This window comes from Populus alba, chromosome 2 (assembly GCF_005239225.2).
Source record: "Populus alba chromosome 2, ASM523922v2, whole genome shotgun sequence".
Taxonomy (NCBI): Eukaryota; Viridiplantae; Streptophyta; class Magnoliopsida; order Malpighiales; family Salicaceae; genus Populus; species Populus alba.
The window spans coordinates 309,720-336,413 of NC_133285.1; the positions used below are offsets into that span (position 1 = coordinate 309,720).

General features: G+C 35.0%; 3 protein-coding genes and 1 long non-coding RNA gene across 6 annotated transcripts; all 4 read left to right on the plus strand.

Moving 5' to 3' along the window:
• Positions 1–257: 257 nt before the first annotated feature.
• Positions 258–1,593, plus strand: LOC118042029 (uncharacterized). Its single transcript, XR_012169123.1, has 2 exons — positions 258–865; positions 1,008–1,593. It is a non-coding gene; the product is annotated as an uncharacterized lncRNA (long non-coding RNA).
• Positions 1,594–6,359: 4,766 nt separating this feature from the next.
• On the plus strand, positions 6,360–9,052 carry LOC118042031 (cinnamoyl-CoA reductase 1). The gene is made up of 6 exons (XM_035049562.2): positions 6,360–6,704; positions 7,017–7,186; positions 7,276–7,461; positions 7,625–7,787; positions 8,297–8,486; positions 8,660–9,052. Exons 1-6 carry the CDS (start codon positions 6,587–6,589, stop codon positions 8,790–8,792), a joined length of 960 nt encoding a protein of 319 aa, XP_034905453.1. The 5' UTR covers positions 6,360–6,586; the 3' UTR covers positions 8,793–9,052.
• Positions 9,053–15,110: 6,058 nt separating this feature from the next.
• LOC118042030 (cinnamoyl-CoA reductase 2) lies at positions 15,111–17,162 on the plus strand. Its single transcript, XM_035049561.2, has 6 exons — positions 15,111–15,431; positions 15,581–15,756; positions 15,898–16,083; positions 16,193–16,355; positions 16,493–16,682; positions 16,855–17,162. The coding sequence occupies exons 1-6, from the start codon at positions 15,320–15,322 to the stop codon at positions 16,991–16,993; spliced, it is 966 nt and encodes a 321-aa protein (XP_034905452.1). The 5' UTR covers positions 15,111–15,319; the 3' UTR covers positions 16,994–17,162.
• A 3,323-nt stretch (positions 17,163–20,485) lies between these two features.
• Positions 20,486–25,253, plus strand: LOC118042032 (uncharacterized). Of its 3 annotated transcripts, XM_073407656.1 has the most exons (9): positions 20,486–21,354; positions 21,559–21,682; positions 21,804–21,936; positions 23,065–23,101; positions 23,204–23,447; positions 23,837–23,947; positions 24,049–24,148; positions 24,417–25,011; positions 25,091–25,253. In XM_073407656.1, the coding sequence occupies exons 1-6, from the start codon at positions 21,124–21,126 to the stop codon at positions 23,932–23,934; spliced, it is 867 nt and encodes a 288-aa protein (XP_073263757.1). In that variant the 5' UTR covers positions 20,486–21,123; the 3' UTR covers positions 23,935–23,947; positions 24,049–24,148; positions 24,417–25,011; positions 25,091–25,253. The 3 variants fall into 3 exon arrangements, with proteins under 3 accessions (XP_073263757.1, XP_034905454.1, XP_034905455.1); XM_035049563.2 differs by having other exon boundaries at positions 24,417–25,253; XM_035049564.2 differs by having other exon boundaries at positions 23,207–23,447; positions 24,417–25,253.
• Positions 25,254–26,694: the final 1,441 nt, after the last annotated feature.

Below are 26,694 nucleotides of genomic sequence, written 5' to 3' on the forward strand. Positions count from 1 at the left end.
GTCATGATTAGTATCCTTATTTGAAGTTGTCAACTCATCTAAATAATATATTTTTGATAATTTAATTTTATCGTCTTGGAAGTTTCTATGATATTTTTTTTTATTTCCTTTCTTTTCAATGTAATTTGTATTAGAATATTTAACAATTTATGACAATTGTTATGCATAAATGGAAGAGCCATCCAATTTTTATTTTTCTAAAGTATGTTGTTGGCAAAGTTGTTGATTCCGTTCCGTTTCGGCCGGAATACCCGGAATATTTCATACCAGTTAGAAAAACGAAACAAAATGGAACAAGTTTCGTCTCGTGTAAAATCTCGGTCTGATCCGGAAATTCCGGGCAAATTCCGGTCGGAACGTTCCGGCCGAAATCAATGCGTTCTGTTTCGGGTCAACGCCGCCGAGTCAAAGACTCAAGGTTCGATTCAAAATTAAACCCGGTTTACAATCAACATTCTACACCCGTGCTATAGCCCTACACCCGTGCTACTGCTACAGCCCTACACCCGTGCTCTTTTTCTCTTTTGCTTAACCAAATCCCTAATTTCTCTTCCTCCTCGCAGACTCAACCCGACCAAAACAATTACAATCTTTGGTCTTCTCTAGTTCTCTGAATCTCTGTTGTTTGTCATGCTCTTCCATGCGGCAGCAAGCCACTGACTTCCCGACCGAAGAAGAAGCCAATAACTGCACAATCAACAAAAAAGAGAAGAAGCCGCCCCCTGCAACCTAGCAAAGAATTATCAAAGAGGTTGATAATTCTCAAGTCTCAACCTCCCCGTCAAGAGGATTATCACACAGAAGACAGAACCAGAAGATTCATCAAACCTCGCTGGCCATCCGCTCCCTTCCCTGCAGAGCTAAGGTGCGATCCTTTTTGGTCTTTCTGTTTTTTCTTTCATTGTCTCCGTGTTAATGTCAGAATTGGTATCTGCCTTTCTGTTATTTTGGAGGTTTGCTGTAAATGAGGTTGATAATTCAGCTCTGGTGGTTCTTTCTTGAGCCAGCGGAGATGACAACAAAAGCTCAGTGGCTGGTCTGTGGAGTTTTGCTGTAAATAATCTGGACTGTGGAGTTTTGATAATCAGCTCTGTTTTTACTTTTTAGTGAGTGGACTGTGGAGTTCTTCAAAATCAGGACTGTGGGTTTGTGAATTGTGAGAGAGCGCGCATCTGTTAATTGTGAACTGCCCTTAATGTGGAAGAGAGAAGGGTAGAGAGCTAGTGGATGTTCAGTCTCTTCAGATCCTAATTACTTTTGGGGATGTCTTAGAAAATCAGGACTGTGGGTTTCCTTTTATTGGATTCTTCCCTGCGAACTGCGAAGGAGAGGAGGGGTTTTTTTGGCATCAATGTCAGCGGATCAATCTGATTAATTGCTGGAACGTTAATATGATAATATCAATGTCAGGGGTTTTAATTTGGTCTTTCTTTGTATGTAATTTAATTCTGAAATGGAAAACTTACATTGCTGGAACATTAAAACTGCGAAGGAGAGGAGGGGTTCTTTGCTGGAACTTTCTTTGTATATAATTTAATTTGGTCTTGTATCTAATTTAATTCAAGTTCAATGTAATCTTTTCTTTATATATAATCTTACTGTTGGGTTTGTGACCATGACCGGATTAATTTCTTATTAATTATAAGAAATGATACATAATTATTATATGAAACTGAATGTATATATATGTTTACTGCTATGTTGTATTAATTTCTAAGTAATTATTATATGTATATGTGTAAAATATAAGTCATTATTATACCTTGACTATTTAGAAATATTTTAAATTTTAAAATTATGTTGCTTGATATTGTGTTTGTATTTTGTCATGCATAATTTATCTTGAATTTAAATTATATTTGTTGAATATATATATATATATATATATATATGAACAGTACAATCCCGAAACGGCACGCCGAAACGGTCCGAAACCGGAACATTCCGTTCCAATTAAAAAAAAAAACACCCGTCGAAACGGAATTGACAACCTTGCTTGTTGGTATTGTTATTATTATTAATGTGCTCGATTAAAAAAAAAAAAAAAAACTTGTCAGCTGGCCGGGCTCCGACAGATTGTAATGATTGCTGGACTTGGTGCTCTGCTTTTGGATTCATAAATAATAATAATAATAATAATCCCCCGCGGCTCACGTGAGTTCCAGGCAAGCAGCTGTTTCTCTGGAACATTTTACATCCTTCAATTATACATGACTAACATGTCTTCTGTTCATAGCTGGGGTGGATGATCAATTACTGGTTGGCTCTCACCGACATGTATAGTTTTTTTATTTGTAATGAGAAAATTTAGATTTTATTTTAATGTAGAAATGGCCACTAAAATGATCGTTTGGCTTGGAAGTGCCGATCAAAAAAATCTACTTGTCTGCTTTATAAGCCAGGAAATGGAAATTACGTATACAATTTCGCTTTTTTCAGAAATGGAAAGTTATTGTAATCTAATAACAACACATAGTTGTTGATGCAATGTTCATGTTTCTTCTCTAAAAAACACGTTTATTACAAACTTAAATGGATCTAGTCTTATCATTTTAAAGAGTATAAGAATACCCAAACAAAAACCAAAAGATATAATATTTATTGTTATTAAACCTGATTTAATATAACATGTTAACTTAAAAAATTTAAAATTTAAAATCTAATTCAAAGCAAGTTGATAGTTAAATTAAATAAAACATTGAGTTAGTAAAATAAATTAAACATGATTAAATCTTTAATGATTTGATTAACTCAATTTTAAATATGATAATGTAAATAATAAAGATAAATAAATATTGATATAATAAAAATAGTTGATTTGAATTAACTTAATAATTTACAGGCAAACCCAATCTTTCCAAATCAATTTCGAGTATATTAGGTAGTGTGGTAGCGATTGCTTTTCAAATAATTTTTTATATTAAAATGCATATTAATAATTTTTTTTTATTTTTAAAAAATTATTTTTAATATCAATATATTAAAACAATTTAAAAATTACAAGTAGTATTCAATTTTAACAAATAAAAATAAAAATTAAATTGATGGAACGCGGCTCTTCGAAAGTCAAGTTTAACAATTATAACAGCCGCATTGAGAATCGAGACCATACAAAACTCATGAAGACTCGTCCCGGAACAGGACAGGACCCTTGAGAAAGACCTCAAAACGATGAAGAATCCCATCCATCCACTGCAATGTCCACGAGGCAGCGTGTTTCACGAAATTATGAGAGAGTCCAACGACAGAACATGTAATGATTATGATTTTAGCCTTTGGATCTATTTGGTTATCTTTAGAAATATCACAAGCGATGGTTACTGGGAGTGACTGGAAGGGATTAAACAATGAATAAAGCTGCAGTTGCTTCGACAGCACTGAAGTGGCTAGATTAACTTCTTTTTGCCAGGAGTTACTTGCTCGCCGGAGGGATACGTGTTTGGTGGGATTGACGATATGCTTGGCAAGAACAGCGTCGAAGACTAAAGACAATGTCTACACTGTGGTTGTTTTCAAAAGCATCCACTCCTTGACGAGTGGCTCTCTTTCACCCAGCACCACCTCTCGTCAATTCATGCTAATTCTGGACTGTGAAGACCATAATTACAATTTTTTAAATAAGAAAACAGTTTTATAACATACACAAGAGTACTTAATGGCGATAAGATTGATTCATGAAACCATCTAGAGTACTGATGGCAAATGATCGATGGACAGAATATATATATATATATATTATAGAGGATATTTTAATTTCTAAGTCAATTTACGATAGAGTTTTCGTTTATGAAGAAGAAAATCTCAGCTTGCAACTCAAAGTGACATTTATAACATTGAATCCATCTAAATATGTTCATATAAAGGTAATCCAGTCAATTCTCTTGTCACCTAAACTAACCAACCAAGGACTCTCCCTGCGAGTATATATTCAAGTAGTGTTCCATTTTGTTTTTGTTTTTCGAAATCAGACAGGCAGTGTCCCCAATGGTAGCCTGTCCACACACTCTGGCCTGCACTTTCCTAGCGTTTTGTGGTCAACAACAGTAGGTAACAGTCAATTACAGTGAAAACACCCTTGCTCCTCTCTCAGCCTCAAGTCTTGGCCACCACCTCTCAGCGTCAAGGCACGTTTAGCTCCTCGCTGCGTGTTTCATGCAGCTAGCTGCGTCTTCATGTTTCGTATGGCTAAAGAGTCCCCTGGGCTTACGTTTTTGGGACTCACGTCGCGAATTTATTATTAACGAAAAGAATCGATCCATAAATGCGTTCAATTGAACGTACCAAACCGCGTCCCGAGTCATTTCAATCATGGGCCAGACATACTACCGCATGGCCCGACTAAAATCAGAAAACTATTAAAAGGCGTGGGAGCACATGACTGAATTTACATCAATTAAAACTATACCTTATAGAAGTATACGGTGTGAACATATAATCATCAACAACTATGATTTAAGCAATTTCTATGATTTAACTCACGTCCATGTCCAACACCTGCTTGTATTGGCAAGCTATGTTCTTTGTTATGATTCCCATTTAATTGTATACTAAGTTGGTCTCCACGCTCCATCGCGAGTATGTATTATTTTTCTTGTAAAATATTTAGATATTTTAAAAGAAAATTATTTTTAAAAATAAATCTAATAACTCAGCTAATAGCCCCAACCAACAAAATAAATTGGATTTATTTAACTCACAAGGAAAAAAAAAGAGAGACAATAATAGCAAATGGAAAAATATATAAATGAAAATCAAGATTGAAACAAATAAGAAGAAGAAAACGAAACACTATCAACTTGGATTCAATGTAAAATTAAAAATAATAAAACTTTTATAAAATAATTAAGAAAAAAAATAAAAAATCATAAAAACAAGGATCAAATTGAAAATACCAACACCAGATGAAAAATACAGAACAAGTAGAATTCTTCAACGTGTTCTTTTACATAAAAATTTCATAAATGTAAATCAAAAATACCCATGCACACATCCAATTAAATAAATCATGAACCATTGTATAAATAAAAAAAATTAATTAAAGATAAAAAGAGGTAACTGGAAAAAAAGATAACAATGTATATCAAGATATTTAATATATCAACATGAATCATTTACTAAATTGTGTTTAATGAATTTGTTTATGAAAATCGATTTGTAATAGAGATTGACAAACATAAAACTTATTGAATAAAATAAAAGAAAAAAATATAATATTTAAGGTTACACATATTAAAAATATTGTAAAAAATAAAAATAAAGATGAATCATACCAACCCTAGAAAAAATAAAACACACCTAATATAATTAAAAAAAGATCGCTATTCAATGAAGGATAAAAAACCCAAAAAAATCATAGAAAAAGGGTATTAATTAAAAAATAAATTTAAAAATTATTTAAAAAAACACACAAAAAAGCCATTAATATTAAAAAAAAATTAGAAAATGAGGCCAAGCCTAGCGGCTAGTCCTTGTAAAAAAAGGCACGCATGCAAACCTTTTATTTTTTAAAAGTTTAATGGTGTGGACGATGCATCGTCCGCCCCAACTAGTTGTAACAAAAAACAGATGATGCGTTGTTTGTTAAGCCTAAAATCCGCCTACTAGTTTGACTGGAAAAACAGCTTTTTTTGTTTTTTTTACCTAAAAACACTTATAAAACACTCTAGAAATCTTGTTAAACCAATTCATGATCTCTAAAAATGCAAAAAATCAGTAAAACCCGAAATCAACTCGAACCATAAATCTTCCTAAGTTTATGTATGTTTTTTTGTAAGTGTTTTGAAGGTAAAAGAAACCCTAATAAATCTTCATGAGTTCAGGTCAATTCAACTCTCACTACAAAAAAAAAAAAAAAACATGCAATTAGACTCCAATATGGGTTTAAAAGAGCTCAATTGTACAAAATAAACTATTGAGGATCAAATTAAAATTTGTCAAAAATCACACTAGTGCAATCCACAGCAGTGAAAATGCAAGTGAGTAAACAATAACCATGTCTAGAGTAAAAGAGCTTATAATAATTTCTTAAAGTTTGGGGCGATAACGAAGATAGACGAGTGAATGGAAATTAAAAGTGCCATCACAAGTCCATCCCGTGGATCATTCCCCGGCGCACTTAGGTTGCCAAGCTAGGAAATGACAAGCTGACAGAGTCCTGTAGTGTACGTTCCAGAACATATTTTTTGTTGCTGTGGATGCATGTTGCAATAATCTGGATTCATTACTTGAATGCAAATAGAGGGCGTGGGTTTTTGTTCTTGAATAGTATTGTCGTTTTAATGGCAGTTCGAACTTGTTTCTGTAAATTCGTGACGAAGGAAATCTTGATATTATCATATCATCATCCAGCGGTTGTTGTTGGCTATTTCGCAGAAAAGAATACAAGAATAACCGCTTGCTCTTCTAGTTGGGGGCCCTTTTTTTTTTTTCAAGGTGTGGTGGCTGGAAAGCCAAAACACAGGAAAAGGACAACTCCTTGCCAATAAATAAAGGAACCCTAAAAGAACTTCTATTTTTGTGTGGAAGGCAATACAACATTGCAGACAAGTGCTAAACTAAAAGACTGATTGATTACGAAAGCTTGGAAATGGCAGGAGAGAAGGGGAGGGTATGCGTGACAGGAGCTGGAGGTTTCTTGGGCTCTTGGCTCCTCAAGGTTCTTCTCTCTAAGAACTATCTTGTCCATGGAACCGTTAGAGACCCCGGTCGGTATCTACAAAACTCTTAGCTATTTATTTTCATTCTCTGTTCTCGCTTCGGGTTACCTGTATTGCTATGCCCCATTTTCATGTATTATTCAGATCTTTAAGCATTTAATCGATAATACCCAAATTTGTAATGTTTTTTGGCTACATGTCATTGATTCACTGATGGCCGCATTTTAAACATTCGCATCTGGATTCGGCAGATAGTTGTTGTCAAAAATCGAAGCTCAGCCTTTATCAAGTGGAAATATGGAATTGTTTTTTTTTTTTTTAATGGTGCTTTAATGCAAATTTATTGACAATATCATGCAGCGGACGAGAAGTATGCTCACTCGAAAACCATTGGCAAGGCATCTGAGAATCTGAAACTCTTTAAGGCAGATTTACTGGATTACAACTCTCTTTGTTCTGCTATCAAGGGATGTGAAGGAGTCTTTCATGTTGCCAGTCCTGTTCCCTCCACTACAGTTCCAAACCCTGAGGCAAGCGTGCCTAATTAATTAGAGTGTTCAGCTGACAGTGTGTTTGATGGTGATTGATAAAGAAATATGCTATCTTGTAATGATTTTAGGTAGAATTGATCGAACCTGCTGTAAAGGGCACATTGAATGTGCTCAGAGCATGTGATGAAGCAAAGGTTAAGCGAGTTGTTATTGTGTCCTCTGTGGTTGCTGTGTGCATGAACCCAAGCTTGCCAAAGGGTCAAGTGATGGATGAGAATTGGTGGTCTGACAAGGAATACTGCAGAGCAACCAAGGTGATAAACTTGAAGTTAGTTCTTAATGCAAATTTGGAAGTCCTGAGTTGAACATATTTTTCTGGTCTTACATTTTGTAATTCTATATCATGAGAGTTAATCCCACAGACGATTTAAGTTTTTCCATTGTTTGCTGTTATCTTTTGTTCTATTTGTGCACCAGAACTGGTATTGTCTGTCCAAGACAGAAGCAGAAAGTGAGGCGTGGGAATGTGCAAAAAGAAGTGGACTTGATGTTGTAACAATTTGCCCTTCCCTCATTTTGGGGCCAAATCTGCATTCTGCAGTCAATGCCAGTAGCAAGGTTCTTATTAAACTCTTGAAAGGTAGCTATCCATACGATGCCCAGGTCACCTGGTTTTATCTGTGCATGTTAAATGTCATCTTTACATACAAGTAATCCAAGGAATTTTTTTAGTGTACTTTTGATGATTTTTAACACTGAGATTCTATGAAAGTTAAAGAGTATTAAATACTCATAATAAAACTGGTCCTTGATTCATTAATATTGTAGCTTTAACCTTAGCTGCGTCTGATTCAATTTTGTGCTGATGGCTGTGACCCTGTGGTTTGGACTCTGGACTTCCCAGACAGCTTGCCACATTTTGATCATACTTTAGTTTTTCATGCTTGGAAAACTCAAATATTTCAACATTGCTGTTGTAGTCTCTAACAGTGGCTCATGGCTCTCTCAGGGCTAGTAACTTGAAACCCAGGTCAAAAATACAAATTCTATTTGTTAGTTTAGATTAGTTTAGATATGGTTTGTTCTGAAGCAGAGTTTTATGCCATCTTCTCATTGCTCACTGGTTTTCTGCACGAGATGCTAATGCAGAAGGGTACGAGTCATTGGAAAACAAGCTTCGACATCTAGTAGATGTTCGTGATGTTGCTGAAGCACTGCTTTTGGTATATGAGAAGCCAGAGGCGGAAGGGAGATATATATGCACAGCTCATGAAATCAGAACAGAGGATTTGGTGGAGAAATTGAGAAATATATATCCTAACTATAATTATCCTAAAAGGTAAGTAACTTGAAAGATCTTGTACTCATCCATCCATATTATTCAAGTTCAGTGCTATTCTACTGTGATTCTCTTGTTAGATGATGCCACTCACTCACCCTTGCAAGGATTGATTTCCTATTTATTTTTCTCTGTTTTTGGCAATATGATTGCACATCTTCTTGCACCGGCAGCTTCACTGAAGAAGAGGAAGGAATAAATCTGAGTTCAGAAAAGTTACAGAGGCTAGGGTGGAGCTACCGGCCATTGGAGGAAACTCTCATTGATTCGGTGGAAAGCTATCAGAAGACTGGAATCTTGGATTAAACAAAATGGGCAGTTCATCTTATTCCCCCCCTTTTTTTTTCAATTAATAAATGCGATTTGCTAGCATGTTGTGTCGATGATCCATGTCGATATCGTGACATGTATGGATTTTTTTCGTCCAGTTTGATCAAACCAATATCATTGAAAATAACAAGACTAAGCTGTGCTTATCACAGAATATTAAAGAACAAAGTGGGAATATATTTAACATATATGATTTTAGACCTTGGATCTATTTGAATATCCTTGGAACATTACAAGTGATGAGTTTAAGTGTTTGCTGTATTGTGATTTTTAAAAATTAAAATTTATTAAAATAATATTTTTATATCATAACATTAAAATAATTAAAAAACATTAAAAAAAAAAACATTAATCTAACACCTCTTCAAACACAAAATAATCCTAAAAAACAAGTCCCCAGATATCATTATTATTAGACATCCGGCTGGAAAGAGGAAAGGCCCCCCCAGACCCACGTTCTTAATGACACCCAGCTGGACTAAACCCCATCTAACCTCTAATTAATTATTATTATTAGACATTTGGGCTTATTCATGGTATAAACTGAGCCCCCATAAACTAATGTTATTCGGCCATTAATATCGTGTTTTAAATTGCATTTGATTTGAAAAGATATTAATTTTATGTTTTTTCAAGTTAAATATGGAAGAGATTCTGGCCCTTTATGTTTACATGTGATCCTTTATCGGTCTCTAAGATCTAGACACCCCTAAACCAAGTCTCTGTATTCTAAAGTCTGAAGTTTTGACAATAAGAACTAATCAAGGAATTGATCAGGTCTAATAAAATTTAGATGAGTTGCTGAGTCAATCCAAACTATGAATTTTGTAAAAAATCTTTTAAATTATATTGTTTCAAGATAAAGAAAAAAAAAAGAGAGAGAGCAAAGAATCTATTCTACAAGCTAGATTTTGAATAACCATGTTTGAATTCTATCCAAGACCAACAGCATCCGAATATCATAGCTATATCTGAAATGTTCCTTAGGGTTAGGAGCCAAAGTCCCTCCCTAAGTAGCTTTTGTTTCAATAGCATCTGCTTGTACTGGTCAGTAGCAGTACGCTCATTTTAACAAAGCGACCCTGCTGGCGGAAAACCAGTTAGAAAGTTGATGTGATGAATCCACTCCATTGCAAAGAAACAACTCGATTTATGCACCTATATAGACAGCTAAGATAACATGTAGTATACAAAACTGAAGCATGCAGGTACAGAATCGTGGTATAAATGTTTGTAAACCAGTACAATCAATGATACCATCAAAGATCCCCCATGGTAAAACTATGGAAAATGCAGTATGTTTCTTCATTGCTTCACCTTTCTTGCACGTGTGGTTTTGAGGATAGGAAGCAAGACAAAGCTAAGACACTAGAGAGGATGAAAAAATTGTTCGGAATTAGTGATCCGACATAATCAAACAACCAAATCTCTTTAAGGTTAAGAATAAATAAATCTTGAAGGACACCATGGGAAAGTTATATAACAACCTAACTTCTTCACTCAAGCAAGAAAAACATTCAGCAGATACAATTAGAGATGATTGATCGCTAATTATAGACCAGGGATCAATCTTCAAGGCGTGTTTTGCCCCCCGGCTTCAGAACCTGCGAAACAAAGAAAAGAGGTTCGTGTGAATCCCAAATCCAAAATTCCAGCATAAATGTAGAAAGTCTTGAGTACTTAACAACAAACTTCTCCTTGAACCCCAAGAATTATAACTCACACAAAAACAGTGCAAGTCTTTTTATCAAACTACTTTTTGTTAGAATTAAAAGCTTAGCACTGAACAATCAGGTCTAAAATTTCAAACAATGATAGTTGCTAAACCCAGAATAATAGACAGAGCTTGCAAGAAGCTGTAAATACCAATTGCACTCTCTAACAGGCATTTAATCAAATTGCAAATGGGAAAAATGTTGAAACAAAAAAACACCGACTGTAATCTAAAAAAAAGGTGAATAAATAAACATACAATATAATAACAGGGAAATGACAGAGAGATTAGGGTTTACATTAGAGGATTATATCAGCCGCTAAGACTATAAAGATGGCTTCGACATCCTTCTTCGTGCCAGAGATCAGTGATTTTCCTGTTGTAGATGTACGTGATGTGGCAGAAGCACTTCTGCTGATATATGAAAAACCATGAGCAAAAGGAAGATACATACGCACATCATATTCGATTATAACTCCTGCATTAGTGGACAACTTGAAGAGCATGTATCATAGCTACAACTACCCCAGAAGGTAATTCTCGTTGGTAGCAAGAAAATGAAAGATGATTAAAGCACTAGATAATGTACCCTTAAATTTGTTTTCATCTGTTTTTTTAATGCTATATTATCGATTGACTATGTCATCACAGTTTCATTGAAGTAGAAGGAGATATAAAGTTGAGTTCAAGGGAATTGCAGAATTTGGGATGGACGTACGGGTCCGTAGAAGAGACTATTGCTGATACTGTCAGGAATCATCAAGTCTAGCCAGCTGATTTTGCTGAGAATTAAAGTCATCCTAAAATCTTACAGCAGATATATATATATATATATACTACCTTGTATCCTAGCTAGGTTTTCCTGTCATAATCTGATATCCTAAAAAGCTTAATCACCAAGCTACATGTTCACATGGAATGGTTATTTACAGTTCCCGTTTCTCATCGGTTGTGGATCTCGTCATCAATGTTTACGCAGTATATAGCTTGTAATATTCTATAAGAGAAAGTCTTGATATGTTTCGAACTTTGCTTGACCGAGATTGTAGATTGTGGTCGGTATTAATAACTTCGAATGATCTTTTCATCATTTTCGCTCAGACGACTGGATCTACAGAAGCCAGGTTTTAACCGTTTGATTAAAAAAAAAAATCATAATGACATGGTTTTTTTCTTAAAAAAAAATTATATTATTTTTATTCATTGCTTAACTCACCTAACTTGTGGCCTGAGTCCCGGCCGGTACTCTATGTACATAAATATGTAGAAATTATAGAAAAAACTAAAACAGGTCAGATTAACACCGTGGATTGTGAGGTGTTTTATTGTGGATTCAAGCAGTGTTTATCGCCAGAAAGTTTGTTGATCTCGCGATGATTTTGTTCAATTTCGTCTCCTGCTTTCTGTGTCCTTCCATTTATTGAGAGACATGGTAGTTTGAAGGCCACAATTTTCCTTTGCTTTTTAACTTCTTGGCAGCTAATCTTTTTCTTTACCTTCTTTTTTGAAACCAAACAGATAGAGAAAAGATATACGAGAGAGGCTGTTACGGAGAAGAAAAGGATCCACTGAGAGGGTCTTGCTCTTGCACCAACAATGATGAGGTCGGTGGTGCCGACGATGACGCTTTCAATGTAGATAGGAATCTGTGAAAACAACAAAGAAAGTTGTATCCTTTGAAATCCTAATTTTTTATGATTTTTTTTCCTGGTTCGGAAATAATGCATTCTTTTTTATTTGTGGTTTTTGGTTAATGGGTTTTGATTTCTGGGATATATCTGCACTTTTACTACATGCTGGGTTTTAGATTTTATTCTAATTTCTTCATTTGTGGGATTTTAATTCTTCGGTTTGGGTGTTATTTATGTGTTATTGCATTAAATTATTACTGATGTTGCTGGCTTTTTTTTTTTTTTTTCTTGATGAATTAGAATTGTATTATCAACTCTCTCTATGTAGTTGGTAGCGACTCAGAGCAGAGTTCGAATGTTGTTGCCGTAGTGGCCTTCTCTTGCATCAAGGGCAATATGGCAAGGTTTTGGCATGTGAGTTTCGTTTTTTGCTGCTCAAGCATCTATAATTTTTTTTTTTTTTCATTTTTCAAATTCATCTTCTTCTATTTGGTTGCAAGCTACATGGTGCGGGGTTATTTGTGTGTTTCTTGGGTTGGAATTTGAATTTAGTTGTTTTTCATCTTAAAAAGGTTTAAAATTTGGAGAAAGAATAGTTGTTGTAGCTTGCTGGCTTAGGGATAAGTTGGTTAGGTTAGTTCTTTTGAAGGCATTAACAAGCTTTTTCATGCCTTTTTTTATGTGCATGTAAGGAATTATATAACGATTCATCATGCAACTTATTCACCTCCATTCATGGATCAAACACAGACCATGCTTGCTTCTGGTTTAGGTCTCTGCTTTGAGTTTTTCCAGTTGCTTTGCATCCATGGGTTTAGTGTTAGGGAACTAACTGAATTAGACTTTAAGCCTTTTCCATCATCCATGAGGTAGTTCTTTACCGAGCCATCTATGTGTAATCGTGTTTTAAAAAATAAATTAGAGTTGTGCAGTAGCATTGTGAATGACAAGAGGCAGATAATAGGGTTAGTTTAAGTGTTTTAATTAGTTTGGACTATCTTCTTTACATGTTGCACACGAGGTGTTTGACAAGGATTTTGAGAGAGATGTGTTTTATTTTGAAGTTGTTCCTTGGATTTTATTCTTGCTGTATGTTGAGCTTTTAAGCCCTTTTTTGGATTCTTGATGCACTTAGGGAAAGACATGTTAATTAAACGATGTTTGGGTCAATGGTGGATGAAACAGGCTTTGACAGGAGGTCTTTGTGTTTGTGCATTTCGTGTTTTTATGTATTTCATGCTTGGCTTACAGATGCTATAAATTCTGTCTTTGGTTATGTTGTTCTCTTGATAGAGATCTATATTGTTTTTATTTTTTCGCGTGCCACGTTAATGGTCCTTTTCTATGCAATTGTTTTATAATGGAGCAGCTTCAGAAAAATTCAGTCCCTCGCATGGCATTAGACAAGGTGACCCTTTTTCTTGGTATATTTTCTGTATTATGCACGGAAGAATTTACTCATTTAATTACAGAACAAATGCATATTAGAAAATGGAATCCTGTAGGGTTGGAAAAGATGGGCTTGCATTTCACATTTGCTTTTCGTTGGGGTGATTAAATACTATGTGGAGTCCTCTATAAAATCATATAGATGTTATTTTGGGATGTTTAAAGAAGTTCTGCGCCTCATTTGGTAAAAAAAAAAAAATGGTGTTTTTCAAAACCAAGATTTTCTTCTCCAAGAGCACTTATAAACAGGTATCTAATGCAATCAGCAGTGGAGGTGGTTTTATATTGATATCTGACCTCAAAAGATATTGCTGAGAGAGTTCAGAGCAATCTGTCAGCTTGGAAAAATCAACAATTTTTCTGTAGCTGGAAGAGTCGCTCTCTGTATTTTTGCAGTCCATATAGACAACTCATCTCCCCCAGGAGTGTGTGCGAGGCTATTGACAAAGAGCGTCCAAGTTTTGTTTGGGGGATACAATAGAGTACATAAGAGTGCACTTGATGAACTCAAGGACTTGTATCATTAGAGATTATTTGGGGATTAATGACCCAAGATGATCTCTTATTGGTTAAAGCTGTTCAAAGATGATGTAATGACTTTTAAGCAGTTAGGTTCGGTTCCAAAGAGAAAAGGGTCCAATCTTTGGCGTAACATTGTCAAATTGTGAAAGGTATAAAAAGATTCTTTTTATCAATCAAATGATAATTAGAATCTTTTTATGCCTAATAGATTAAACACGAATGAATGAAGATAGAGGCGACACATGAACTACCGTCATATTTGCAATAATTTTTCAAGTTCAAGTCCGTTGTGCATGTGTTCAGAGATTGCACAAAATATAAAGAATCAGTTCATTGCACAGAAGGACGCTAATGTTTTCTTCTCTATGAGTGGTAAAGAATGTTTTGTTGCTAATATTAGCTGAAATACTTGCAATACCAGTGGGAAAGTATGTGTGCATGTGTTGTCTGAAGAAAACCATTCTTCATTTGACATATTTGTCTATTTAGATCTGCAAGCAGATTGAGGAAGATGATGTCATCTGTTTACACGTGCATATATCTATTATGAGAACAACATCATTCAACTGCGATCTATATTAAGTTTTCTTTGCTGGGCATAACACAACTACCTTTGAGCCTCTTCACTATATACAGCTTCATATCAAATTTCTCTTGGTCCTGCTATTTCATTGCACAATGAAACCCAACACACCTCAACATTTTTCTTGGTTTATCCCGCCGGCAGCGAAGCACGGGCTACCCGACTAGTATTTACAATATAGGTCGAGCCCTAAACTTATACATAAACATTTATAATTGTAAAACAAAATCAAAGATAACTATGGAATTTCTTTAATCAGAGAGACAGTGGGCATGGTTATCCAGTAGCAAAACTATATGACAAACGAGTCATTTTCAAATCTCCGTGAGATTTTGGGCAGGTGAAGATTTTTATGGAATTGAATAGTCGTTGGTGGAAAATTCAATTGACGACGGCCATTGACTAACTCAAGTATCAAATATAAACAGCTGCCAGATTAGACTGCAAGGTCAACAGAGAAAATGACTGAACATTTTATTTTTGTGTTTATTGGTGGTTAGTAACTTAGTAAACAAGACATCAAGAAATATGGTACTCCAAGTCCGCAGGCATCTTTAGGAGAATTGGAACTCAGAATCCGGAGTGAGAGAGGGGGTGAGGAAAGATGTCCGAGAAAATTGTGTGTGTAACAGGTGCAGGAGGGTACTTGGCATCGTGGCTGGTAAAGTTTCTTCTTTCAAAGGGCTATGTGGTTCATGGAACTGTGAGAGACCCAAGTAATTCCTTTAACTTAAACTCCTGCTACTGATCATTTGACTGCTAGAACTTTGAGTTTGTTTATCAAAGTTAACTGGTCTGTTGGCCTTGGAATGTCTACAGCTTCCACCATTTTTATTTTTTTCTGGTTCATTCAATCTCTTTAAAGGTGATGAAAAGAACGCACATCTGTTGAAGCTGGAAAACGCAAGAGAGAATCTGAAACTCTTCAAGACAGATTTGCTAGATTATGAAGGTCTTTCTACTGCAATCACAGGATGTGCCGGGGTTTTTCACGTTGCTTGCCCAATTCCTACAGATCCTGCCAGCATTCTTAATCCCAAGGTGACATCTTAGCCCACATCAAAACTAGTTTCTAGAATTGAATGACTAGGCTCTCCACTTCCTTAACAGGCAGCACACCTTTTACTTTTGGAATTGATTTTTTGCTGATGAGCTGCTGGTTGTGACGTGAGATTTCTGCAGGACAAGTTGCTGGAAGCTGCAGTCACCGGCACACGGAATGTACTGAATGCTTGCTCCATAACTAAAGTGAAGAAAGTTATTGCTGTGTCATCTATAGCTGCTGTTATGCTAAACCCAAATTGGCCAAAGGATCAGGCGATGAATGAGGATTCTTGGTCTGACTTCGAGTTTTGTAAGGCAAATGAGGTATATATCTAGAATCAACCTTGTAAAAGTTATATATAGGCACTCGCTGATTTCGTATCCTGGCTCAATTATCATAAGCTAACTGATTAAGTTCATTTATAAAAACCAGCAATGGTATTTTCTTGCCAAGACAAAAGCAGAAAAAGAAGCTTTGGAATATGGAAAGACGAACGAGCTCAAAATTGTGACCATCTGTCCCTCCATTATCATAGGGCCTTTGTTGCAGCCAACCATGAATAGCAGTAGCTTATACCTCCTAAGTTACTTAAAAGGTTCTCATTCTAAGCATTACTCCCGCTTCATAATTTCTATTTGAAGAATTGTATCATCAATTAGCTGCTGGGGTGTGTAAAACTGTAACCTTGGCATTTGGGATCCAGCTAACTGATGTTGTTGCCATGGTAAACAGATGGATTGGAAACACTAGACAGTGGAACCCGTTCTTTTGTAGATGTGCGCGATACAGCAAAAGCACTCTTGCTGGTATACGAGAAGGATGAAGCTGAGGGAAGGTATATATGTTCATCACATGATATTACAACTCAGGATTTGGCAGAAAAGTTGAAGGCAATGTATCCCCATTACAACTACCCCAAGAGGTATATCCATTATATATCAAGCTTAATTCCCACCAATAAGGCAACAAATAATGAGCATCCTTCGATTGGCCTGCTCAACTCCTAAGTACATGATTTTATATACTAAGAAATCGTGTACTCTTCTTTTCCCTTTGTGGCCTTGCTCAACCATGTTGTGTCCATGTTATGACAGTTTTGCTGGAGGGATGCCATCAATGGACATGAGTTCAGAGAAATTGCTGAATTTAGGATGGAAATACAGATCATTAGAGGAATCACTTGTTGCTGCTGTCAAGAACTACGAAGAGAGAGGCGATTTGGCTAAGAACTAATAGCTTGCGAGTTGTTTTGAAACTGAAGATTACTTGGTTTATTTCTTGAGTGCTCAACCTCGTTGTAAGAATTCATGTGTGTTTGATATTGTGGACTGGTATTTTCATAAGTACCTAAAAAACCCTTTAATTTTATCTTTTATAAATCAAAAATCATTTCGAAAAACAATTCAAACGTAACAGCATACATTGCAGAGCTTCCCTTTCTGCTAATGTCTTGGAAAGACAGTACCTCGCAAGCTCCCAAGTCAGACCGGTGACTCCTCATTCATCACTTGATCCTTTGGCCAATATAGACGACACAGCGATGACTTTCTTCACTTTAACCTGGTAGCAAGCATTCAGTGCATTCCGCGTGCCTGTAACAGCTGGTTCCATCATTTCTTTCGGGGTGGTAGAGTAAAAACATGTCGTTACCATAAATTTAAACCACAAAAATAAATAATATTTATGTTAATTTTTTTTTTTTATGAAAGTAGTTTATATTAAGTGTTATTTTATCATTAGCTTAGGGAGGAAAGTTTTTGATTCAAAATCTTAATAGAAAAAAGAAGCCCTGTGCTTTAAAGTTTGTGAGAAATAAAATCTGAACTCCAGTTGATTTTTTATTTCAAGTTGATTTTGATTTTTATGATGACTTTTTTGTTTTTTTATGCAATGGATAGGTTTATCATGGTTTTTAATATGTTTTATAGGTATTTTGGATAAAAAATAAGTTGAAAAACAGGTTTTTGAGCACAAATAAATTTAAACTTTGATTTTTCAACCACCACAATAGTTGAAATTTAGACAAGATTAGACAACGTGTTGTGTGCCTCAACATGCGACACATTATCCTTTTGTTTTTCTTAAAACAAATTGCACTGATACTGCTCGTGCAACAAAAAAAAAGGCTCAATCATGGGCCATAACAAAATAGATCATATGAACTGGCTGGGTTTATTAGGATTGGCAGGCCTTTTTTTTATCTAATTTTTTTTAATGAATGCTTCTTTTTATATGTGTTTTTTTTTAAAATATTATTTATATTTAAATTAATATAATTTCTCTTTTTTATTTTGTTTAGAAAGTATTTTTTAAATGATGATTATTTTTTGGTTATGCGTTTAATTTTTGAAGAGATTTTTATGATTCTTTTTTTTTTGTATGTGTTTAACTTTAAAAAATATTTGTTTTCAAGTTATATTTTTAATATATGTATCCTTGCATAATATTTTATTTTATTTTATTCAATCAATTTAATATGGTTGTCTATTTCTATTATTAGTGGATGGGGAAAAAAAAATTATAATAAACAAAATTTAGCAAATATAACCAAATAAATATCATGTCTTGCGAGATTAAATATATTAATATAAATTTATCTCTTGATTTTTCAAGTTATATTTTTAAATATTGTTAATAATTATTTGTTTATTTATTATCACATATAGCTCTCGATTTATTTGATTACATAAACTTTTTGATTTGCATTAAATTTTTTTGAACTACATAAATATATTTAAAAAACCTACATATATAATGTTTTTTTTTAAATTAAACTAAGTGACCCGTAATGAAGTGGGGGTCATATAACTATTAGGATGTTATGTCAATGTCAATTACTCCCTTGGCTGCAATATTGAAAAGAAAGTTTAGTATTATTGAAAGGGTGTTTGGAATTACAGTAACATTTGTTTTTCAAAGTGTTTTTCACTCGAAAATGTAATAAAATAAAATTTTTTTAAAAAAAATTATTTTTGACATCAGCACATGAAAAAATTTATAAACAAAAAAAAAATCTAAGCAAAAAAACAATTAATTTTTTTTAAAAACACGTTCCTAAACAACCCACGAGTGAAAGCTTCACTGCTTTTTAATTCAATAACAAGTTGGTTCAAGATTAAGGATTATATATATCAAAGAATAAATTTAGTCCAATAACTTAAGAGGAGAATGAATATGTTAAATTCGAATTAGCAAAACTTTATATAATATAAAATAACAATAAACTCCAATTTATAATAAGATACATGAGTTAAAATAAAATGTAGGTGATTAAAGAATTTGGCTAGATGGTTTCAGAGGTAACTGCTGAAATGCAACGAGAATAATTTGCTGTAGCAAAAACATCATCATGAAAGAGAAACATCATTTGTTTTCTTGGGAGTAGTTCTGTATTGCAATCCTGTCTCTGCAAATCAATCGCATGTCTCGGGAACCACGAGAAAAAGAGAGGAAAAGAGAAAAGCACATGATACAGACAAGTGTTTTTGGACCCGTGGCCCCTTCCAGTGCTGCAATCGTGGTCCATAACAGGTGTATTAGGCCCCCAATGGACCCAAACCCTAGCCACTGGTTTGAACACGGTTCAATTGCCCATAGCCGATCCCCTGTGGCTCGTGTCCACAGAAAGCGAAATGACCCTTGCGTTCCCATCAAAGTACAGCAAGACGCCTGCCATGTTTTTAAACATAAACTGGGTTCCCATTATCTTTTCACCCTCTGACCAGATATATTTATATTTCCAACTGATATTTCTTAAATGTTTACAAATAATTTAGATATAAAATATCAAAATTATAAGGGGGGAAAAACATTAATTGAAGCTTATTTGTGAAAGCAGAACTTAACTTTAAGGACAACATGAGGAGATCAGAAGAATTCATACAACGAGGCAGGGCAGTCAGTAAGTGTCAAGGGGCATACCTACCTGCCAGCTCGATGATAGAAACCAATGATGCATGTCTCAGCCAGCATCATCCATCGTGAGTGAGAGGGCCCCTCTTGCCACGTGCATCTCCACGAGCTTTATCCAAATTGCCACCTTTGTTAATCATGTATTATTATTAGTGATCAAACATTAATTAAACTGCGATAATAATTTTGACATAAACATGGAATATAGTTTGGAAACTGTTACAGGAGGAGCTCAGGATAATCCTTGTCATGGCTGCGTAAGATTTGTTTATATATATATATATATATATATATATATATATATATATATATATATATCATCAGTGTACTTCGACAAATAAAAATCAGGCTACGAGAGAAAGAGAGTATTGTTTTTTCTTCTTCTTCTTATATCAATGGTAAAAGTATTTTTAAATCCTATTATTCTCTAACTTTAGTTGGCTGTAAAAAAAAATCAATACAAACTTGACTGTAAATTTATTAGCTTTGATTAAAATTAAATTAATTTTTTTAAAATAATAATTTGATTAACTCCTTAACTTAGAACTTGAGAATCAATCTAAATTAGGTTTAATAATTATGTTTTTAAATGTTTTTTTTAAATAATCTTAAGAACTTATCCTTGGAAGCAACTTAAATAAGGGAGCTGGAACATAAATTGTATTTAATAATAATCTGTATTTATTTCCCACTAGAGATTAGATTAAGAGAGGGCGTGGGACCCACATTGGCTGTCTGTTCATCATCCGGGTCCACCTTTTATTTTAATTTTTTTTTTTTTTTTTACATTTCCATCCTCTCTCTCCTCCCCGTCTTGCCAGCCAACAAATCATGAATCCTCCTCCTTCCACCCCTCTCCTCCTCCACCCCGCCTTCTCTTCATCCCCACCAACATCATCAATAAATATTTACTCCTGTCAATACTATTAGTATCACCCTCCTAAAAAAGATTCTTCCTTTTCCTTTCTTTTTTGACACAGTACCCTCTCTTTCTCTGTAGTATATCGAGCATTGACCATCCAACTTTTATTTTCCCACACAACACAAGTCCAACTCGCTCTTCTCTCTTTCTGTTTTACATCCCACCGACCTCACCCCACTTCAACTCTAGGGTTTCTTTTTCTTTCCCCTTTTCACTTTCTTCCTTTTATTGTGATTGTGATTCTTTCTCCCCCTATTCAACCCCATCACTTTGCTTTCCGATCTTTGTCAAAAACAACACTCCTGTTTCTTGATCCCTTTAGAATTCAATGGATTCTCAGTATATCTCATCAAATTCTGGGGCTTCTCTTTTAAACCAGCATGTCACTTCTTAGCACCCTCTTCTTTCCTTTCCTTTTTATTCTTCGAATCTTATAAAAATTTTGAATTTTGAACTAGCTTTTTCTTGCTTCTTCTTCTCGTGTTTCTCTTTTTGGGTTTTGTTGTTTGAATTGAATTCAATTGTCAATATGGCTTATCAAGCGGTTCCGGGTCCTAGCTCGGGATCGAGCTCAAGCTCAGGGTTTCAATACATGAATTCTCCATTTGGAGATACAACTTATACTAAGGTCTTTGTTGGGGGCCTTGCTTGGGAGACCCAGAGCGAGACCATGCGTCGTTATTTCGAGCAGTTTGGTGATATTCTTGAGGCTGTTGTGATCACCGATAAGAACACTGGCCGATCAAAAGGCTATGGTTTTGTTAGTATTTACTTATTCACTTGCTCATGCTTGATTAATAGTCGTTTTGATCAAGGTTATCTTGTGCTTATTTTGATGATTAAAAGTGATCTAGATAGCTGTTAAATTCTGGATTTTTTCCATTGTGGATAAATGGGGTGTGTTTTTATTTGATGGATGAAGAATGACATGGGTTTTTGAATTGTATTTGTGTGGAGGGTGTAGGTAACTTTCCGAGAACCAGAGGCAGCTAGGAGAGCCTGTGCTGATCCTACTCCGATGATCGATGGGAGACGGGCTAACTGTAATTTGGCTTCACTTGGACGACCTCGGCCACCACTGCCTTATGGTATCGGTTCTTCTAAATGCAAGAACAATTTTGTACTGGATAAGGAATATGGAAAGCCAATATGATTCAATTCTTTAGTTTTATTCGGGCTAATTTCCTCTGCTTGCTGCTTTGTTTCTAGTTGGACGTCTGAGACCAGCTGCCCCATACATTGCAAGTGTGCAATCCCCCAGAGGGACTTATGTTGGAAGTTTTGGCTACCAGCAACCAGTTTCTTATGGCTACCAACAAGGCTTGATGTATCATCCATATGGGTAGGTTTTATGCTACATTCCAAAGTAAACAATAATTCTACTTGTTGCAGTTAAAAAGTTTCCTCAATTTGGCAGGTACAAAGTATCAAATTCAATTTCATGATATGTGAAGAAGGGTTTTTTTTTTTTTTTTTTTTTATTATTCTTTGTCCTCCTTATTTATGTGTTATCTGAAGTCATGTATTCTTTTTTGTATTTACGTATCTGGTTGGCTTTTTAAAGACGCCATGGCAATGCCATATTTTGTTTCCTGTCAATTCCTGCTAACTTTCCCAGGAGTTGCGCTTAGAATTTAGTAGAGTTCAATATGGAATTTTATGTCAGATCATTGTTAATTTGTAAATATCTGTTTTTTTAGGCTAGTTGACTAAAATTTGTTTGATGGGTCATGGTTAAATTTTAGGTGTAGTTTCTATTGTTCGCAATACTGATGTCTACTTTAATATAGGCAGAACCCTAACTTCAACTCTAGAAGTAGTCTTTATTGCTCCTCGTATGCTCTGCATTTACTCATCAACCTATGTTGTGAAGCGAATGAAACTATGGATAGAGTGGCCACGGTTTTCAAGTTAGATTGGGTATATGTCCTTTGCAACTACTTTCTCTTTTTTACATTTCCCAGCTCCCTTATACGTGGCTATTCATATACACACCAATCACATCATTGAACGTCAGTTTGAGATTTCTAGCTGCTCTAGAAGTAAGTCTGTTTCCTAGAATTCGGGGTTCCTTTTGTCCAAGTTACAGTGATGTGACATGGTGTGATTGGTAATTGCAGGAATGCAAAAAGTGGTAGTTGCAGAGGATATGTGCCCCAGCTCATTGTTTATTGAACAGGCAAGATCACAGTCATGGTTTGAAATGTGTATATAGAAAAGAAAATAAACTGGAAACATTAGTTTTTGGGGTGTGGCGCCCATCGCACTGTGCATTTATCCTTTGGACATATTTGAGAGAGAGCTCATTTTTAGGAGAAGTAACCATGTAGTTTGCTTGAAAAATCCTGGATTCTCTCAGTGTTATGATGATATGTTTACTTTGTTTTCTCCATGCAATATGATTTCTATGTAAAATTCCTTTCCCTATACTGATCTTTTTGCCATCTCTATGGTTGGTTCATCTATTCAGCTATGCAGCATATGGACCTGAATACGTTTATCAACAGGTAAATGGTGACAGGAATTAGGATCTTTTTCTTGGGTTTTCAAACTGTCTTAAAACTACCAAGATGACTTGATACTGAATATTGTTGCTGTCTTCTTACTAGCAGGGTGTTTACAACCCTTATGCTGCTGGCCAGCAGTACCTTCAGATATATGGAGTTCCTGGAACAGTGAACACAGGCATGTATCCTTATGGGCAGTTCGGTCAAAATGTTCCTGGAGGTCATGGTTATACAACAATGCAAGGATATGCTGTGCCAGGTCATCATATTATGCAGTTTGGTGGACCAGGTGTCAATGCAATGACAACTTCACCTTTGCCAACGATTCAAGCACCATATCCTACAGGTTAACATTTCAGCTCAAAATCTCTTCACTGTTCCATTCAAATGTCAAGGACAAGAGAAAACTAGCTGTTGTCTGATCTTGTCTATATTTTTCATAGCTACTTTTGGCATCATAAATTGACTTCATGCCCAAAAGTGCTAAGAAATTAGATGTGAAAGTGAGGGGAAATTCCGTTCACAGAGTGAAACTATTAAAATGGTACCTGTTGTGGGCTCAGAAACAAGTAGAACCCATTGAGGAGGGGACTAATAATCTCAAACTTTCGATGATAAAGGGAGGGTAAAAAATCCTACCAAAGAAGTGGCATTGTTATGGAATTAACTGATGAATGTTGCATAAAAAAATAACCACACTGGTAAACCTGATTGAGGAAATGCATTGGTTTGCAGGTATAGCTGCAGCTGTTCCAGCACAGCAACAGTTTATTGTTCCTGCTCCTTCTCCTCAATATATGCATAGTAGCGGTTCTGACCAAACCACTGGGTGAGGAGCTGATCAAGGTGAGTGGCATCAAACAGCCATGGGAAGTATGGTACAATGTTTTCAAACCTATGCTGCCACCATTATGTTGTAACATGGACCGATTGTTTTTCAATCTTAGGTATCCTTAAGACTGCAGCAGGACTAAGAGCAGCGGAACTGCTACTTGAGTGGCGGGCTTCGAATCTAGCCTTGCAAACTATTTACCTTGCATTCTAGAGGTACAATCTTTGAGTTTTCTGTAAGCATTCATATTTACTGCTAAATGAGAGCTTGTCCTGTACTGAACTAGAAACTACGGTACTTAAAATTACTACCCTATTGCTATTTAGAAAGTAAAGCTCGATTTTGGCGAGTCTCAAACCATACCATGAAGGCATAAACCATCCCCTTCACTTTGTTGGAGTCCAGTATCAACCTTTTTTTGAAACCATCCCCTTAAGATAATTGCATGGAAAGTATTAATCTTACAGATTTGATGATGTGCAGGTCATACGTAATCATGCTCACCAGAGAAGTCGAGGGGGATCTGAGCCGCCCCGAACGGGTGGAGAAGGGATGTGGGAAATTCTTCCTTTACCCTAGTGTATAGAAAACTCTTGTATGCTGCCAAAACTCAGGAAGAGTAACAGGCAGCAATGCATTTTATGGATGCTGGAATTGGTTCCTGGCAGCCATATCATAGGAATAATAAGAAACCGTAAAAAGAAACCATCATGTTAGAATCAACATATGATTCTTTTATAGTCTAGTAGTCCCAGCATTTGGGTGTATAGGTAGTCTCGTGTCTTTGTTGGTGTCCTGCATTGTATTTAACCATCACTGGTGCTTTGTTAATACTAGTACTAGCGGTTCTCCCTTTTTTTGGGCTCTCAAGTCTTTGTAATTCGGATCATATGGAAAGCCGACCTCAAAACATGGGGGAAGCTTCACGTATATTTAATTTCATAAAAAAAAAAAAAAGTTGTGTGTGGACAGTCGTCTCCTTGCAAGGTCTGCCCAAATATCTTGTATATGAACTTTAGTTCAAGCGTTTTGGCCCCTTCAAGCAACAGGAGGTAGAGAAGAAACTACGTATAAAGAGGTAAGCGAAGTGTCCATTGTACTGAACTGATTCCCCTTTCACAAGAATCTGCTACATGGTCGGATCCATTTATTTGCAGGTTGGTGGCTCAACAATTTGCCTTGTGTGTTTGGCTTTATAAAATTGGGATTTGTGAATTGGCAAAGCGCGTGTTGCCAAACAGACACTTAAGAGAAAGGAATATTTTATTTGTATTTTACATAAATAAAGTCAGTAATTGAACTTCCTGTAAAAGGGTTGAACCATAAGCAAATTTAGGCCTTGTTTGTTTCCCGGAAAGTAGTTTCTGGGAAACTATTTTCCAAATTTTCCTGTGTTTGTTTGTCATTAGAAAAGTTGGTCAACGGAAAACAATTTCCGGTCAGCGGAAAACACTTTCTAGTCAACGGAAAACACTTTCCAGTCAATTTTAGTCAAAAAAAAAAATTGACTTGGTTTTCAGGAAAGTGTTTTCCTTTTAGCTGTGTTTGTTTTCCGGAAAGTGGTTTCCGGGAAAGTATTTTCCAAACTTTTTTGTGTTTGTTTGCCAGTAGGAAAGTTGGTCAATGGAAAACACTTTCCAGTAAAAGGAAAATTTGGCTTGGTTTTCAGGAAAGTGTTTTCCTGAAAAATTTGAGGGGAAAACACTTTCCGGAAGGTGTGAAAAATTTAGAAATGTCATTATTTGCTGATTATATCAAATTTGATCCTCAAACTTTTGATTGCTATATATATATATATATTTTGTTTTGAATATTTATTTTTCAATTTCATCTCTTAAAATTTTATTTTTATATTAACTTTGGTTCTTATTTTTATAATTGCTATTTGCTTTTTTCTTATCATTTTTTTATTGAAATTTTTTATTTATCAAATTTGATCCTCATTCTTTGATTGTTACTTATTTTATTTGAAATAATTTATGAAATGTTGATTATTATTATTTTTTAATTTCTTTATTTTTCATTTTTTAAAATTTTTTTAGATTTGATCCCTATTATTTTGATTATTATTTGTTTTATTTGAGATAATTTATGAAATTTTTTTTTTTTCAATTTCATTCTCATTCAACTTTTTAATTTGTAAGATTTGTTCCTCATTATTTTAATAAACTTGAGAAAAATAAAAATATTAATAAGTTATTTTCCAGCTCATTTTCCATGACATAACCAAACACTGGAAAGTGTTTTCCAGTTTATTTTTCATAACACTACCAAACATCGGAAAATACTTTCCCGGAATTCACTTTCCAGGAATTTACTTTCCCCGAAATTCACTTTCCAAAAGGAATTTACTTTCCTGCAAACAAACGGAGCCTTAGTCAAACAATTTGGCTGCAACCCAACATTTGACAATTATTTTCACTCGGTACAAGGAGTTTAAAGTGAAATTACAAGTGCTATAAAGTTTAGAAAATATTAAATATATGGAGAGTTGTTTTTTTTTCCATCTCACAAAAATATGAGATTCATTTTGTGAGATGGAGAAGGACAACTCTTCTCATGCTAAATAATTACGATAAATTATTCTATAGTTTAGAAAAAATAATCAATTGGTTCCTGCAGTTTCCAGAAATATATATGTTTCTTGAAACTATAGACTTTATGTATTTTAAAATTTATCTATAACTTTTTTTCCTCATTCTATTTTTTTATTTTGATAAATATGAAAAGAAAAAAATAGAATGGATGGAATAATTGACGA